This window comes from Scomber scombrus, chromosome 22, assembly GCF_963691925.1.
Source record: "Scomber scombrus chromosome 22, fScoSco1.1, whole genome shotgun sequence".
Lineage (NCBI taxonomy): Eukaryota > Metazoa > Chordata > Actinopteri > Scombriformes > Scombridae > Scomber > Scomber scombrus.
The window spans coordinates 20547451-20563842 of NC_084991.1; the positions used below are offsets into that span (position 1 = coordinate 20547451).

At 41.8% G+C, this 16392-nt stretch overlaps 1 protein-coding gene across 3 annotated transcripts in view; it reads right to left on the minus strand.

The window, feature by feature from the left end:
• Positions 1-16392, minus strand: part of abcc9 (ATP-binding cassette, sub-family C (CFTR/MRP), member 9) — an 81978-nt gene that overhangs the window by 47182 nt on the left and 18404 nt on the right. For 2 of the 3 annotated variants that reach the window (XM_062444110.1, XM_062444111.1), the window contains exons 9-11: positions 16210-16310; positions 6824-6896; positions 606-711 (exon numbers count right to left, since the gene is read on the minus strand). In XM_062444110.1, coding sequence (XP_062300094.1) covers positions 606-711; positions 6824-6896; positions 16210-16310 — 280 coding nt within the window. Of the gene's footprint in view, positions 1-605; positions 712-6823; positions 6897-16209; positions 16318-16392 lie in introns of all 3 variants that reach the window. The other variant, XM_062444109.1, reaches the window with a different exon arrangement.

Consider the following 16392-nt stretch of genomic DNA (forward strand, 5'->3'; position numbering starts at 1 on the left):
TGAAATTTTCTAGTGCATGCCGGGTAAAATAAAAACACAGATTTCTACTTATATGGGCATCAGGAGGAGCATGAGGCGCCCTCCTGAACCTGTGAACCAATCAACCTGTCAATCACGACGTAGCCACGCCCTAATGCATACCCTGCTTTATCGTCACATATAAAATCAGGGAGGCTAAAATTTCACAAATGAACATCATACTGCATTGAAGAAGGCTTTAAACTAGCGATTGAGACCATAAACACATTTTGAAAACGTTTACTGAGGTTATAAATCAAGTGAGAAGTTGGTGAATTCTCCATTGACTTGTATAGAGACGGAAGTCCTTTTGACACCAAAACGGTCGCCCCCTGGTGGCCTTTTGATAGAATGCAGTTTTAGGTTACTACCGCGTTGGCCTCATTTCAGATGACCGGAACTCCCCGCCTGGTAGCTCCCCTGTGAAGGACTATTGCTTCACATGCTATTGTAAAAACACATATTTTTATCGTGTATCTGCTACAATATGATGATTTTGATTATATGAATACACCAGATTTTGTTTTTCTTCTTGTATTTGACATGTTATATATATAATGTTACATGTGGTGTTTTAATGGTCTTACTCGCTCCAGTGGACTCTTCCATCGATGGTCTGCATCTCGCCCAGCATGGCCAGCAGCAGGGACGATTTCCCACAACCCACCTGGCCCACGATCATTGTCAGCTGACCTGAACAGAATCAGAAAAGGTTGAGATCAGGCTGGTGTTGTACTGAAGAAGACGTCTGAATCATTTGGCTGATACAGTATATCAGAGAGAAGTCATTTATCTTTTATTCTGGGGCTCTACTGGAATATATTTGCATGATTTCCAGTTAAAAAACATCTTATTTATCTTCTACTGGCTCTTTATTCAGCTCCTCAGTTCAGCCTCTGTCTTTTAACAGGCCGTTTGAACTCTCTTTAAGGTTTAAGATTTATAGACACTACTTTTTCTTGTTCTTTACTCAAAATGTCAATTTGTCAAATAAGTTCTTACATGTTAGAGCTGAAATCCAAAAGCGGACAATACAAAACATTTCAAATTTGGCGTATACATTTTAAAAAACAGCTTAATACATTAAGTTTTCTCAATTTTAAATAAATCAGCATTTGTAAATTCTGATTTCAAAAACCGAATACATGTGATAACACTACTAAAACTACTAAAACACTGAATTTTGAGATGTAAAAGTGAGGTCAAAGGTCAGAAATTGACAAATAGGTACCTTATTTTGAAAATATTGTATTTTATTCTGAAACTTGAGCAAGCAGACTTATTTATTAAATAAAATTAAAGTTGAATTTTTTTTTTTATTCCTTTATTTATTATTTTCCTATGAATTTAAAATGTCCACAAGATACTGTAATTATTTAAATCTGTACTGTAAATACTGTTATTAAGTAAAAGTTTATTTTGTTGTATCAGTGGGTGACAACACCTAAGCACATTACAAAAAAAGTTGTCCTCACTATGAACCAAGATGTATAAAATGAAATAATGACAATTAATAAAGTATGTTAAAGCCTAAATCTGAAAGTGGACGATAGAAACCTTTAAATTTTGCTGTATTCATCAAAAAAACGACATAATAAATAATGTTTTCTCAATTTTTAAAGATATCAGCATTTGTAAATACTGCATACATGCTTTCAAACACCAAACAACTTGTGACAATTTGTGTGAAAACTACTGAACATTGAATTATGAGACCTTAAAAGTGAAGTCAAAGGTAAGAAATGGTCGAGTAACCTTTTTCTACATGAGCTCCAACAACAAAAACCCCATTCAAACATATTCAAAATAAACTCAAATAGCTGAAGTTCAAACTAAATTGACTCTTAAAAGCAACTCTGTCCCTCCAATGACTTCATTTACTCCTTTAGTCCTTAAATCTAACCACCATTCAACCCTGAACCTGACCCTACTCCATGTTTAACTCAGTTACTTTAAACAAAACCCCCTCTGCAAAACGTCCGAACGTCTCACACAGACTCAGACAAAAAGACACAAACACTCATTTTCAGTCACTCTGCATAACTTTACACCAGCAGCTGGCAGAAAACAACAAATCCTGTTTGTCTTAGTAGTAGCACGACAGGGAACGCAAGCGAGTCACTTCCCCGGGGGAAAGCTGCAAGTGTGTGTGTGTGTGTGTGTGTGTGTGTGTGTGTGTGTGTGTGTGTGTGTGTGTGTGTGTGTGTGTGTGTGATATCCTACACGCTCCCCATTTGTTGGCAGCCTCCCGAACACGACCCGACCTCCTGACACTCGGTGCTTCAGTGACATCGTCGAAGCATCGCTGTAATACTCTTACGGCACGTCGACATGTTTCATTCACATTTTATGAGTAATCTCTGAGAGCGTGAGAATGAATCTGACTTTTTTTTTTTAAGGCCACTGACTGAAAAAATGAAGAAACTTTTGTTGGAGCACAACTTGACTTCGCTCTTCCATTGAGAATCCATTAATAGTAGACTTCCAATCAAGATAGTAACTTTCAAATCAGACATATTGTGGCACTGAAAGATCTCCTTTGGACAGTCAACCTCTTCCATCAATCTTTTCCCCAAATGTGGAAGAAAACTACCAACTGCACTAAGAGTAACTCAAGATATTTAGGTTTTTAATGGAGCTAAATGAAGCAAAATCGGAGCTGCATGCATTTTTAATATGGCAAGGACTTGAAATGTTTTAAAAATGTCTTTTCTCTCTGTTATTAAAAGCCTAACTAGGTACTGGAGTTGGAAACTAGCAATAGTATAATCTCTGTATGCAGAACTTCAGTTTATCTGTAACGAGTGGAGGTGACACTATGTTAACTTGCATTGTCCCAATCTAATATACTGACTAAAATAAAATAAAATAAAATGAATTTTTATTGGCGTTTCTGCCCCATAAGACACCCTGTGGCGCTCAAATAGGAAGTCTGGTCTGTCAGTACTTTTGAACAACACCAGAAGAGAAAAGTAGTTTTTTTGTGTCTGTGTGTGTGTCAATTATTTGTTGTATAATTAAAGAGACACACAACCCAACAGAAATCCGGAGAGACGAAACAATCAAATGCAAATCAGTGCATGGTAACAATATAGAAACAGCATCGGAAATAAAATAACAAAACAAAAATACCCAAAAGAAATCAAGTCAACCAAAATATCGCCAATATTCCCAATCTGTCATCACCACCAAGACTCTTGTTAAAGTTACTTAATGTCGTCTCACACCACTGAAATCTTACTCCACGGTATGCGACGAACGCGAGAGGTTAAAGGTCGACTGAAACCAATCCGTTCTCTTCCCAGGGTCGTCAGATACTTGTGCTTCGTCACGTCCCTGTGGTATCTCATGCAGACACATGAGTCACCCTGTGCTGTCTGTAAAAGAGACGCATCGGGGCTGTCAGATAAAATCGAATTTAGACGCATCAGAGCAACGATTGCCTGCAACTTCTGCACAAAACAAGAAATGCAGCAACAATATAAAATGACTACGAGTTTCAATGAACCTGCATCATTGGCCAGCAGGTAATATGTTGGAGTTTTAATGTTTTAACCCTCCTGTTGTCCTCGAGTCAAGGAAGGAAGGGAGGAAGGGAAGGAAGGAAGGGAGGAAGGGAGGAAGAAGGAAGGAAAGGAGGGAGGAAGGAAGGAAGGAAGGGAGGAAGAAGGAAGGAAAGGAGGGAGGGAGGAAGGAAGGAAGGGAGGAAGAAGGAAGGAAGGGAGGAAAGGAGGGAGGGAGGAAGGATGGATGGGAGGAAAAAGGAAGGAAAGGAGGGAGGAAGGGAGGAAGAAGGAAGGAAAGGAGGAAAGAAGGGAGGAAGAAGGAAGGAAAGGAGGGAGGAAGGAAGGGAGGAAGAACAAAGGAAAGAAGGTAGGGAGGAAGGAAAGGAAGGAAGGACAGAGGAAAGGGGGAAGAAAGGAAGGTAGGAGGGAGGGAGAAAGGAAAAGAGGAAGGGAGGAAAGAAGGAAGGAAAGAAGGACAGAGGAAAGAAGGAAGGGAGGAAGGAATGAAGGAAGGAGGGAAGGAAAGAAGGAAGGGAGGAAGGAAACGAAGGACAGATGGAAGGAAGGAAATAAGGAACAGTAAATTTGACCCAGGAGGACGATACGAAGGTTAATGGTGCACAGTAGAGCTCTAGTTGGAAATCTCTCTCTATGACATGAACCATTGTTTAAATCGATGACGAATACGGTGGTTTCCAGCATCGGACCATCATCATCCTTCCAGCTGCAAAGAGGAGCCGTCTGCTCTGTATGTTTAACTCAAGCACTGGAGGTATTATCCAGGGGGTAATATATCTTCCAGGGAACAAAAAAGGAGGACTGGAGGACAATGATTAATTTACCGTCTTTAAAGTTTAATTTACAGTCAGAGTGACTTTGGCTCTGATGAAGACATACTAGTGTTGAAACGTTCGGTTAGTCTGTTAGCGCCATTAAAAGCTGCAGATTAATCAATGTCGTCGAGTCTCTTTTGTTCTCTGGAAGTCTGCTGTCCTTCATCTGAGAGGCACCTGATATAGCGACATGTCATTGGAAGATATGCTGAGAAACCTGCTTCAACTGGAGCAATATGTCCTTGGCGTAAAAGGATCCAGAGAACAGTAAAAACTATTTTCCCAAAAACCTTTAACCTCTGAGCAATCCGAAACCATGTGAATAAATGTGCCAATGGTGTCATCTGAAGAAAAAGAACAGTAAGGGTCTCCTCTGGTCATTTGGTAGAGCTCTTCAGGGAGAGATATAAGCTCTGTGGATAAGTTTATAGGACATCATTTGGTGGTTTGGGTTTCTTGATGACGAGGATATGTTTGGTCCAGAGAACGGGGGCCATGACAGAAAAGGCCGGATATTAGTTGTTATTTGCTGAAATGTTGCAATAGTTTGAATGTTATACCAACCGGAGAGGAGATGGTGTGTATCGGTGAGCCAAACTTTCTCTCTTTCAGAAGATAAAAGATGATTCTACTTCAATTAACCCTCCTGTTGTCCTCGAGTCAAGGAAGGAAGGGAGGAAGGAGGAAGGAAGGAAGGATGGGAGGGACGAAGAAGGAAGGAAAGGAGGGAGGAATGGAGGAAAGGAGGAAGGAAGGGAGGAAGAAAGAAGGAAAGGAGGAAAGAGGGGAGGAAGAAGGAAGGAAAGGAGGGAGGAAGGAAGGAAGGAAGGAAGGAAGGAAGGAAGGGAGGGAGGAAGAAGGAAGAAAGGAAGGAAAGGAGGGAGGAAGGAAGGAAGGAAGGAAGGAGGGAGGGAGGGAGAAAGGAAGGAAAGGAGGAAGGAAGGGATGAAGAAGGAAGGTAGGAGAGAGGGAGGAAACAAGTAAGGAGGGAGGGAGGAAACTAGGAAGGAGGGAGGGAGGAAGGAAGGAAAGAAGGACAGAGGAAAGAAGGAAGGGAGGAAGGGAGGACAGAAGGAAGGAAAGGAGGAAGGAAGGGAGGAAAGAGAGAGGAAGGAACGAAAGAGAGAAGGAGGGAGGAAGGAAAGGAAGGACAGACGGAAGGAAGGAAGGAAAGAAGGGAGGAAGGAACAGTCAAAACAGACGAGGGAGGACGAGACGAAGGTTAATTAACAAACAATAACACGGTTGTCTGAGTAATATGAGAGAAACCACAGCCGCAGCCGACATCACCAGCTGACCTCGCTCACCTCGACAGGAATCTGCGAGTACACCTCGGCCAGGAAGCTTGAGTTCCCGGACCGCATCGCAGCAACCTCCTTGAGGCATGACGGCCGCATAGTCGAGGCAAACAAACAGAACCGGGCCAAGTACGAAGAGCTGCTGGAGCAATGTTGGAAAGCTCGCTGTGAGCCCACTGAGGTAGAGTGTAGAGGCTTTGATGGCCGCTCATTGTGTGAACTCTACACCAAGGATGTCAAACATGCGGTCTTCTTTTCCTTTCTTTGGTTCGTCTGTCCTTTCTTCCATCTTTCCTTCCTTCCTTCTTGTCAAAATGTTCCGTTCTTCCTTCCTTCCATTCGCCTGTCGTTCCCTCCTTCCATCTTTCCTTCCTGTCTTCTTTTCCTCCCTTTCTTCCATCTGTCCTTCCTTCTTTCCTTTCTTCCATCTGTCCTTCCTCCCTTCCTTCCTCTGTCCTTCCTGTCTTCTTTTCCTTTCTTTGGTTCGTCTGTCATTCCTTCCATCTTTCCTTCCTTCCTTCCTTGCTTCCTTCTTGTCTTATTTTCCTTACTTCTTTCCTTCCATTCGCCTGTCGTTCCTTCCTTCCATCTTTCCTTCTTTCCTTTTCTTCCATCTGTCCATCCTTCCTTCCCTCCCTCCATCTTTTTAATAATCCGGCCCACATGAGATCAAATTGGGCTTTATGTGGCCCTTGAATGAAAATGAGTTTAACCCCCCTGCTCTACACCCTTCTTTGCATCATACGAGCTAAAAGACGGAGAGCCATTAAATCCATCATATAGGCTGCAGTGAAGGCCTCTAGGTGGCTTTGGATCATGCTATAGGACACCTGAGCCCAAAAGACCCGATGCTCTCATGAACAAGATGTATCTTTAAACCACAATTGAGTTTTCATTCAGTCTACAACCTCAAACTTGATCTTTTTTGTCAAAGGCGTGCTTTTGTCTCTCTTTCTGTATTTTTATGTACATTTTTTGTCTGTATTTTTACAGATATTATGTTTATTTTGTTAGATTCAAAGAGAAGAATGTGTGTGATCATGGGTCTTCAACCATTCTGATTTTTCCCATATGCTTATTTTTGTAGTTTTAAGCTTTAAAGACAAGACACAGCATGCAATTCATATCTTCAAACAAAGAAATATTGTATAAATTAGGCCCACTGTACTTGTTGGGATGCGGATGTTGATGTCGGACAGCGTCGACAGGTTGCTTCCCCAGGTGAAGAATCCATTGCTCACCTGAACAGAAACGGAAAATAAAGGAAAAAATCAGTACAAAAGGAAAATATAGCAACAGATCGTAAAAGAAGTTTAATTCTGTCTTTGCTGTGCAGAAAAAAAACATTTATGTAACCCACGACTACGTGCTGTTTTCGTGTCATGTTTGGACCTACGAGAGCAACACATGACCCGTCTTATTCCCTGACCCAGAGTTTAAGAAACCCTAAACTGTGAGTTCATTAAAGTGAGTGCTGCTGTCATAACTGCACTGCACATTGCACAAGCAGGAACACATACTGCGCTTCATGCTATGTGGGACTCCAAACCCCAAAAAAACCCATCGGGCGATGCATTTCTCTGGAGAGTTCATTCCACAACAAAACGCTGACAGATAAAAATGTCATTACACAAGAGCGACAGCTGCTGGAGTTCATTTATTTTCTTTCTGAAGTCGTCCAAGAACACGTGCTCATGTGTGTTTATCTGAGTAGAGGCATAGTTGAATAGTTACTAAGGTTAGATTAACCCTCCTGTTGTCCTCGAGTCAAGGAAGGAAGGGAGGAAGAAGGAAGGAAAGGAGGGGTGAAGGGAGGAAGGAAAGGCGGAAGAAGGAAGGAAAGGAGGGAGGAAGGGAGGATGAAGGAAGGAAAGGAGGGAGGAAGAAGGAAGGAAGGGAGGGAGGAAGGAAGGGAGGAAGAAGGGAGGATGAAGGAAGAAAAGGAGGAAGAAGGAAGGAAGGAAGGGAGCAAGGAAGAAGGAAGGAAAGGAGGGAAGGAAGGAAGGAAGGAAAGGAGGGAGTAAGGAAGGGAAGGAAGGAAGGATGGAGGAAATAAGGAAGGAAAGAAAGAAGGACAGAGGAAAGAAGGAAGGGAGGAAGGTAGGAGGGAGGGAGGCAGGAAAGAAGGAACGGGGAGGGAGGAAGGAAAAGAGGGAGGAAGGAAGGAAGGAAAGAAGGACAGAGGAAAGAAGGAAGGGAGGAAGGTAGGGGGAAGGAAAGAAAGAGAGAAGGAGGGAGGGAGGGAGGAAGGACAGATGGAAAGAAGGAACAGTCAAAACAGACGGGGTCAATTTGACCCGGGAGGACGACACAAAGGTTAAATATCACTTTGGGCCATTTTATCCACTTCTGATTTATACTTGACCACAACTAGAAAAACCTTTTAAATCTGCAATAAATAAGCCACAATCAACTTCTATTTCTTGGTGTAAATTTTAGGGTTTGTCATTTCTTTACCAGACGGCTGCAAAGTAACTGTAATAAAAGTAATTTCCCAAGTAAGACGTTACAGTTTTGCTTGCTGTGCATCACAAATCACCAACGTGTGAGTTACATGAAGCCTAAATATCCCCAAAGAAAAGAAACCTTCTTATCTAATCCCTGTTTCCTGATCTATCACCCTGCTTCCCACTAGGACTCTGTTTACATTCCTCCCATCTGTTGCATTTATTTGTTTATATTTATTTTATCTGACAACCCCCCCCCCCCCCCTCCCCCTCTCTCCCCCTCCTCCTCCTCCAAACCTTTTCTTCCACAGTCTCCTTCTCTCCGTGACACAGATCCCAGAAGGCATCTTGGAGATAAGAACATAATCCCTTCTTTATAATAAGAGGATATAAAAGAAACCCTTTTTTACAGTAGTGGTTTAGACATTTGGGAGAGGGATGACGTAACATTAAAATTAGTCTAGTATCTTATCAGATGGTACAGGAACATCAGAAAATAATTAAGTTAAAGCCCATGCAGGAGTTTTGAATGAATTTGATGTTTATTTTGTTTTATTTTATTGTTGCACCGAGTGATTAAATAACCCGTCCACCTCTGTAATAAACAGCGTGACCAACATTATACTTAACTCATCAGGAGAATAAACATGTCAGAAATCAGATTAATGTCGTGGCTACTGAGAGAAAACAGGGAAGTTTGTCAAAAGGCAGGATGAGATACGAGAAGGGAAACTCAGATATTATCCAAAAGACACACACACAAAAAATAAAAAAATTAAAAAAGGGAGGGAAAGAGAACGGAAGTAAGAGAGGGAGTGAAACATAGAAATAAGGAAATGTGAGGTTGCACGTATTGTAGGTCAGTGCTGTATAATAATAATAATAATTATAATAATATTAAAGATGATTTAATACAACGCTGCAGGAAATGCTCTTGGACATTATGTCTGCAAACCTTTTAATACTAAAGAAAAAGATCAATTTCTATAACAGCAGCAACTATATGATAAGCCATATTAAAGATTTAAACTACTGGTGTCACTTTATATTGATTAAAGGGGAATTACACACATTTTAAATGATAAGTCCAGTTTGTTATAACTTGGAGCACACTTTCCTAGTTTTGGCCTCAACAATAACATTTAATTTGTGGTGTTATAGTTGCTGAGAATAAGAAATGCAAGTCGGTAGATTATCAAACATGTTGTTAACACACCTCCAAGTTAGGAAACCTTATTATAAGAGGGCAAAAAGTACAATTATTACCCAAGCTGTTTGTTATAATCACTGATGTCTGTGAAGATTGTCAGACTCCAGGTGCATTGATTGAAGTTTTCATATTGCGTTCGGTAATGAAGATGATAAATGTCAATGTGAGTGCTGATAATAAATATAACATTATGATTAATATGATTATAATTGTGGTGAAAACTAAGATAATTTGATGGTGAATATTTAAAACTGGGATAATTTTTAACCCTCCTGTCGTCCTCCCGGGTCAAATTGACCCCATCTCTTTTGACTGTTCCTTCTTTCCTTCCTCCCTCTTTCTTTGCTCCTTCCATACTTCTTTCCTGACATCCTTCCTCACTTCCTTCCTTCCTCCCTTCCTTCTCTCCTTACTTCTTTCCTCTTTTCCTCCCTCCTTACTCATTTGCTTCCTTCCTTCCTTCCTTCCTTCCTCCTTTCGTCCCTCCCTCCCTCCTTACTCCTTTCCTTCCTCCCTTCCTTCTCTCCTTACTTCCTTCCTCTTTTCCTTCCTTCCTTCCTTCCTCCCTCCCTCCTTACTCCTTTCCTTCCTTCCTCCCTCCCTTCCTTCTCTCCTTACTTCTTTCCTCCTTTCCTTCCTTGGCTCCTTCTTTCATTCCTTCCTTCATTCCTTCCTCCTTTCTTCCCTCCCTCCCTCTTTACTCCTTTCCTTCCTTCCTCCTTTCTTTCCTCCCTTCCTTCTCTCCTTACTTCCTTCCTCTTTTCCTCCTTACTCCCTTCCTTCCTTCCTTCCTCCCTCCCTCCTTACTCCTTTCCTTCCTTCTTTCCTCCCTCCTTACTCATTTCCTTCCTTCCTTCTTTCCTTCCTTCTTTCCTCCCTTCCTCATCCCTTCCTCCTGTCCTTCCTTGACCTGAGGACAACAGCAGGGTTAATGTTTTACAGATATTTGTCGGGACTCAGGACACACAGGTTGAAACCAGGACAAACTGGGACATCAACGTACTCTAATGATCTTTACAACACGCCAAGAGCTTTAACGAACTAAGTGGTATCATTAACTTTGATATAAACCCCACCGAGGTTAAATACCTGAGACCAGTCTGTTAAAACTGAAGAAGCCGTCGAGGATGAGAGACTAAACGTCTTCAAGTATCTAAAACTAAGTCCAGCTGCCCTCCATTCAACCCTCTTTGGTTGTTGTAAACATCCATCATGCTTTACAAGGAGGCTCATCTGGTTAAACTTTAAACTACTGTACTTACTGTAGTTGTGTGTGTACAGTTTCTTTTGTGCAATGAAGGCAGTTAACAACATTTCAGGATAATGTGGCTGAACTGTTGGTTTCTTATCGACTGTTATTGTGTTCCCAGATCTCAGCAACGCCCTCCGTTAGTCGGGCTACAATATTTTCATGATTAACACAAAGAATAGTCAAAACTACCACTTACTAACAGTCTAAAGCCATGTCAGCAGCTCAGTAAGGTTGTACTTAAATATTAAATGCTTTAAGCTAAATGCTAACACGTGCATGACAACGTGCTAACAGTGACCCTGCTTGCAGACTGATGTTAGGTGTCTCAAATCTCTTCTTCTGTACTTACTCTTAATATTTTGAGTGCATTCACACTGAGAAATAGCCTATGGAAAAATGCACTATGAGTACCCGGATGGTTTCACTCAAAACAGTCAAAAAGTTGGACACTTCCCACCCTTAACGGTCGCCATCTTGGCTCCGTAGCAGAAGAAAAGGAACCAGTTTTTAAACAGGAAATGACGGCCGAGGACGTTGTAACTACGGTGAACATTGCTGCATTATAAAAGTATAAATTATACATGTGTTTTTTGCACTAAGCATCACTATACTGTTGTCATATATACGTTTATTAGGTTAATTTAGCAGTCTGTAATGATTTGGTACCGCGAATGCTAACACTAGCTTGCTAACTAGCTAATCGTCATTTCTGGTAAGAGTGCAACGGCCGTGTTTGATTTCAGACACTAATCTGTCCCAATTTGAGCACCATGCAAGTTAGTTCATAGTGTTCACAGATTAATGGTAATATGTGATTTAAGATGCAGTAGTTTAGTATTTTAGCATGCTAACACTTGATCATTAGCATTAAAGACAAAGTACAACTGCGGCTGATGGGAATGTCATTATTTCTCAAGTATTTCGTCATAAACTAAAGTATTCAACCACCAAAAAAAATCTGCAATGGTTATATCAGGTTTCTAATACATTGTATGATCAAAAATATGAAGTCACATATGACTATACCTTTGTTTTGGCTAGTTAAGTAGTTCATATAATGCATTGTCCATTCACAGTGCAAGAGAAGGGGGTTCAATAATTGTTCAAAAATGGTGATAATGGTGCACATTTCCTCCGGGAGTACATGCATAGTGCTGTCTGTGCAGAAATAGTTGTGTAATAACAAGAGTGAAAAGTGCAGTCAGACCCTACTTAGACAAAAAAGTAGGGGGGGGGGGGTTCAGGAGCTGTTCACCCACCTGACAAAGCAGCTCTGATTGCCTTTACTGGTGCCAAAGATTATTTTAGGCAACAGTGTGCTTCCAAATTTGTGGCAACAGTTCTTATTTCAACACAACAATGCTGCCGTACACAAAGCCAGCTCTAAAAATAGACTAAATAAATAAATTAGTGGTTGACCTCAGTAATGCTGTTATGGCTTAATGGGAGAAAATCCCTGCAGCCAGGCTCCAAAATGTTACCTTTAAAAAAACAGTAGAGGCTGTTATAGCGGCTGCTGTTACTCATAAGAAATAAAAATAAACTAAATGCTTCAATTGATGAATGAAGACTCTTTTTTATTGTCTACTCTACTGATGCCCTTCTCCCCCCTCTCTCTCTCTCTCGCTCTAATTAGCAGACTGCTGTCTGGTCGGTAGCTTCACTCCGCAGGGATGAGACAGGAAGAGCAGCCTTCACAGAGGGGCTGAGAAAATGCTGGACTCATTCACAAGGCCCTTTAAGGGGCAACGAATTCTCGTGTGAATCCTACACTTCCTGTGAAGGGGGGGAGAGTACACACGCACACACACACACGCACACACGCACAACACACACACACACGCACACACACACACACACACATATATACACACACACATACAAACAAACACGAGTCGCATGTATGACTCCGAGCAGCCACAAAAGACCCATTGGATGTGAAGATATGAAACAGCTGTTTGATAGAGTTCAATAGATGGTGGTATTAGGGAGCAGCTCCTACGTGTCTGAGTGTTATTTACCCCCCCCCTCCCCTCCTCCCCGCCCCCCCTCCCTCCCCTCTCCCCCCCCTTCCTCCCCCTCCCCTTCACATGAGTCAAACACTCCATGTAACAAGTTGTTGTAAAATAAATACGAGCAGAATAAATGAACTGCGGTGAAATAACAGCGCACTTTGTTTAATAAGACTCACGTCATAAAGTATCTGTGTAGTTGCCGTTTCATTATAATACAGCTGCCAGCTACATATTTAGATTATATTGTCCGTCCGTCCTTCCTTCTTTTCCTTCCTTCCTTCTGTCCTTCTTCCCTTTTTTCAATCTTTCTTTCCTGTCTCCTTTTCCTTCCTTCCTCCCTTCCTTCCTTCTGTCCTTCTTCCCTTTTTTCAATCTTTCTTTCCTGTCTCCTTTTCCTTCCTTCCTTCCTTCCTTCCTTTATTGACTACTGTACTTCCTTCCTGTCTCCTCTTCCTTCCTTCCTGTCTCCTTTTCCTTCCTTCCTTCCTTCCTTCCTTCCTTCCTTCCTTATTGACTACTGTACTTCCTTCCTGTCTCCTCTTCCTTCCTTCCTTCCTTCCTGTCTCCTTTTCCTTCCTTCCTTCCCTCCATCTGTCCTTGCTCCCTTTCTTTCTTCGGACCTTCTTTTCCTTCCTTTCCTTTCTTCCTTCTGACCGTCCTTCCATCTGTCCGTCCTCCCTTTCTTTCTTCGGACCTTCTTTCCTTCTGATCTTCCCTCCTTCCTTCCTTCTTTTCCTTCCTTTCTTCCTTCCTTCTTTCCTTCCGTCCTTCCTTCCTTCTGTCCTTCTTCCCTTTTTTCAATCTTTTTTTTCCTGTCTCCTTTTTTTTCCTTCCTTCCTTCCTTCCATCTTTTTAATGATCCGGCCCACATCAGATCAGATTTAGCTGTATGTGGCTCAGTTTGACCCTCCTGCAGTAGATGAAGCTTCAGATATGGATGTTAATATTAAGAAGCTACGACTTCTAAAGATGTTTTTTTAGCCATATCTACTGTGTCTTAGTTTTATCTTCTCATGTTATTTTAGTCTTCATCACATTAATCTATTTCGGTTCTATTTCCCTCAATGGCGACCCCGATACCTCTGTACCTAAACTTATCTATCCCCAAAGGTCTCTTTACACTTCTCACTAAGAAGGGACCAGAGCCAAGCAGGCGTCCAGGAAGCTGAGTTCATCGCTCCTCTATGTGCCGGTTTTAAACACCTCGCTCAGAAAAGCTTCTTTGGACTTTAATTAATCTGATCATGATACAAACTTCTGCTGAAGCTGTTTACAAGCTGCTTCTCGCTCTAAAACAGGAGGGTCAAGCTTATTTTCATTCAAGAGCCAGAATACAGCCTAATATGATCTGATGTGGGCTGGAATATTAAAGAGAGGGAAGGAAGGAAGGAGGGAAGGAAGGAAGGAAGGAAGGAAGGAAGGAAGGAAGGAAGGAAGGAGGGAAGGAAAGAAGAAACAGGAAGGACAGATGGAGAGAAGGAAGGGAGGAAGGAAGGAAGGAAGGAAGAAAAAGAGGAAGGACAGATGGAGGGAAGGAAAGAAGAAACAGAGGAAGGACAGATGGAGAGAAGGAAGGGAGGAAGGAAGGAAGGAAGGAAGAAAAAGAGGAAGGACAGGTGGAGGGAAGGAAAGAAGAAACAGAGGAAGGACAGATGGAGAGAAGGAAGGGAGGAAGGAAGGAAGGAAGGAAGGAAGGAAGGAAGGAAGGAAGGAAGGAAGGAAGGAAGGAAAAAAGGGAGGAAAGAAAGAAGGAAGGAAGGAAGGACAGATGGAGAGAGAGAAGGAAGGAAGGAAGGAAGGAAGGAAGGAAGGAAGGACGGACAGCTGGAATGAAGGACGGAAGGAAGGAAGGTAAAAAGGGAGGAAAGAAACAAGGAAGGAAGGAAGGAAGGACAGATGGAGATAAGGAAGGAAGGAAGGAAGCACAGATGGAAGGAAGGAAAAGAACAGTGGGCCTGGATTTGACTCCTTGGTGGGCCTGTTCTGGCCCACGGGCAGCATGTTTGACTCCCCTGCTCTTAAGTCTTTATGAAGACCGATCAGCTGCATCTGATTTGCTTCCAGAAACGTAGATGAAAATAAATATCATGATGCCATAAAGGCTGCTCCTCTCCTCTCTCTCTGCCTCGGCTGAACTATATTTAACCCCAATGGATTCAAAACGTATCTCCTCCTCATAGTGATGTTTGCTGCTTCACCCATAGAAAATATATAAAATAAAACAGACTATTAGAAATGTATAAGTAGTAAGTAAAGTGAGGAAAAGGGCTGCAATGTGGATGAACTTTCACTATCATTCCAACTTATTATCGAAGGTTTTACACAGATTTTATGGAAATTATAGACAGTAGGACTCATTTAAATGAAAGTATACCTCATTTTTTAAGTTAAGGAGGGTTAAGATGCCGAGTTATTAAAGCATGTTACTAACTTGGCATCGTCTCAGGAGTTAGTCAGGGACCTTCAGATGAGGAACACCTGCTACTACTATTACTATAAGTCATATTTCCATTATTATTACAGTTATCGTTGCTTCTTGATGTCTCTCTTGCCTCTTCCCTCTTTCCAATCTCAACCCAACTGTTCACGGCAGATGGTCGCCCACCTAGAGCCTGCAGGTTTCCTTCTTGCTGCTGTCGCCAAGTCCTCTCTCATGAGGTAATGTTGGCTCTCTGTAAATTAAACAATGCAATCTGGACCTGCTCCGTGTGAAAAGTGCCTGGAGATAACTTCTGTTGTGATTTGGTGCTGTATAAATAAAAATGGACGTGACTCGAATAAATGGAGCTGACGTTGTTGCCTCCTTTCCTGCTCGGAGATTTGCAGCGATGTGGATTAAAAGAGGGTCGACACGCCTTTACAGGGAAGCATAACATCAAAGCAGACTGTTTAATAAGTCTGACAAGTCGGCATCTACTGTACCGTATTAATCTTTAAGAAAACAGCATGTTGTTCTTTTGCAATTTGCGATTATTTTCTATTCATTATTGACGTTGAGCTGAAATAAACAGCGATGTGCAAGACTGACATTAAGTTTTGTGACACATCTGGCTCACAGTACTGAAAGGTGTGTTTGGGGGGGGGGGGGGTGTTTTGTTGCATATGAGGAAAAGGACGAGGTGTGAACTTCACATCGCTGAGTGTTGAAAATATCACCATACTTAAATGAATAAAAGTGGATTAAATATTCCTGCAAATGCTGTGGTCAAGTTCAAATCTTGTAATTGTTTCACTTAAGTTCATAATTATTTTTTTTATACATGTTATTGTCACAGCTGCAAGAAACAGTATATAAAGGGCTTATACAGTGGTTTTTGAAAGTCGTCATTCTGTAAAAAAAAAAACCTCTGCATTGCTCCAAGCCTACAGCTAGTCCTGCCAAAATCAGCAAGTTCATTGACAGTTTATTTAAAAACAAAACAAACCAACAGTCCTTCAAACTTGCTTCAGTATGAAACAATCTCTCAAACATGATCTGTCACTGTGGTCTATATTTAGTCTATCTTCTGAACCTTTAACACTGGATATTGGCAAGTTGTGTCCATTGAGACTTCATGCTTTATGTTGTTTTTTTATATATCATTACCCTGCTTTAACCATTCCCCCAAAATGTGAAGTTTGACCTCTGACCTTTACAGCCACATCCTCCGTCTCCGTGGGTCTCATCTGACGCCTGGTCGGCTGCTCGTAGTTGTCCATCTGGTAGCGCATTGGCTGCTTCCTGTTGATGGCTTTGGTCTTCGGGGGGGGGGGGGGGGGGGGGGGGGGGGGGAAGAGAGAGACTTGACATTAGCATTAAGTAATAAACTCAGG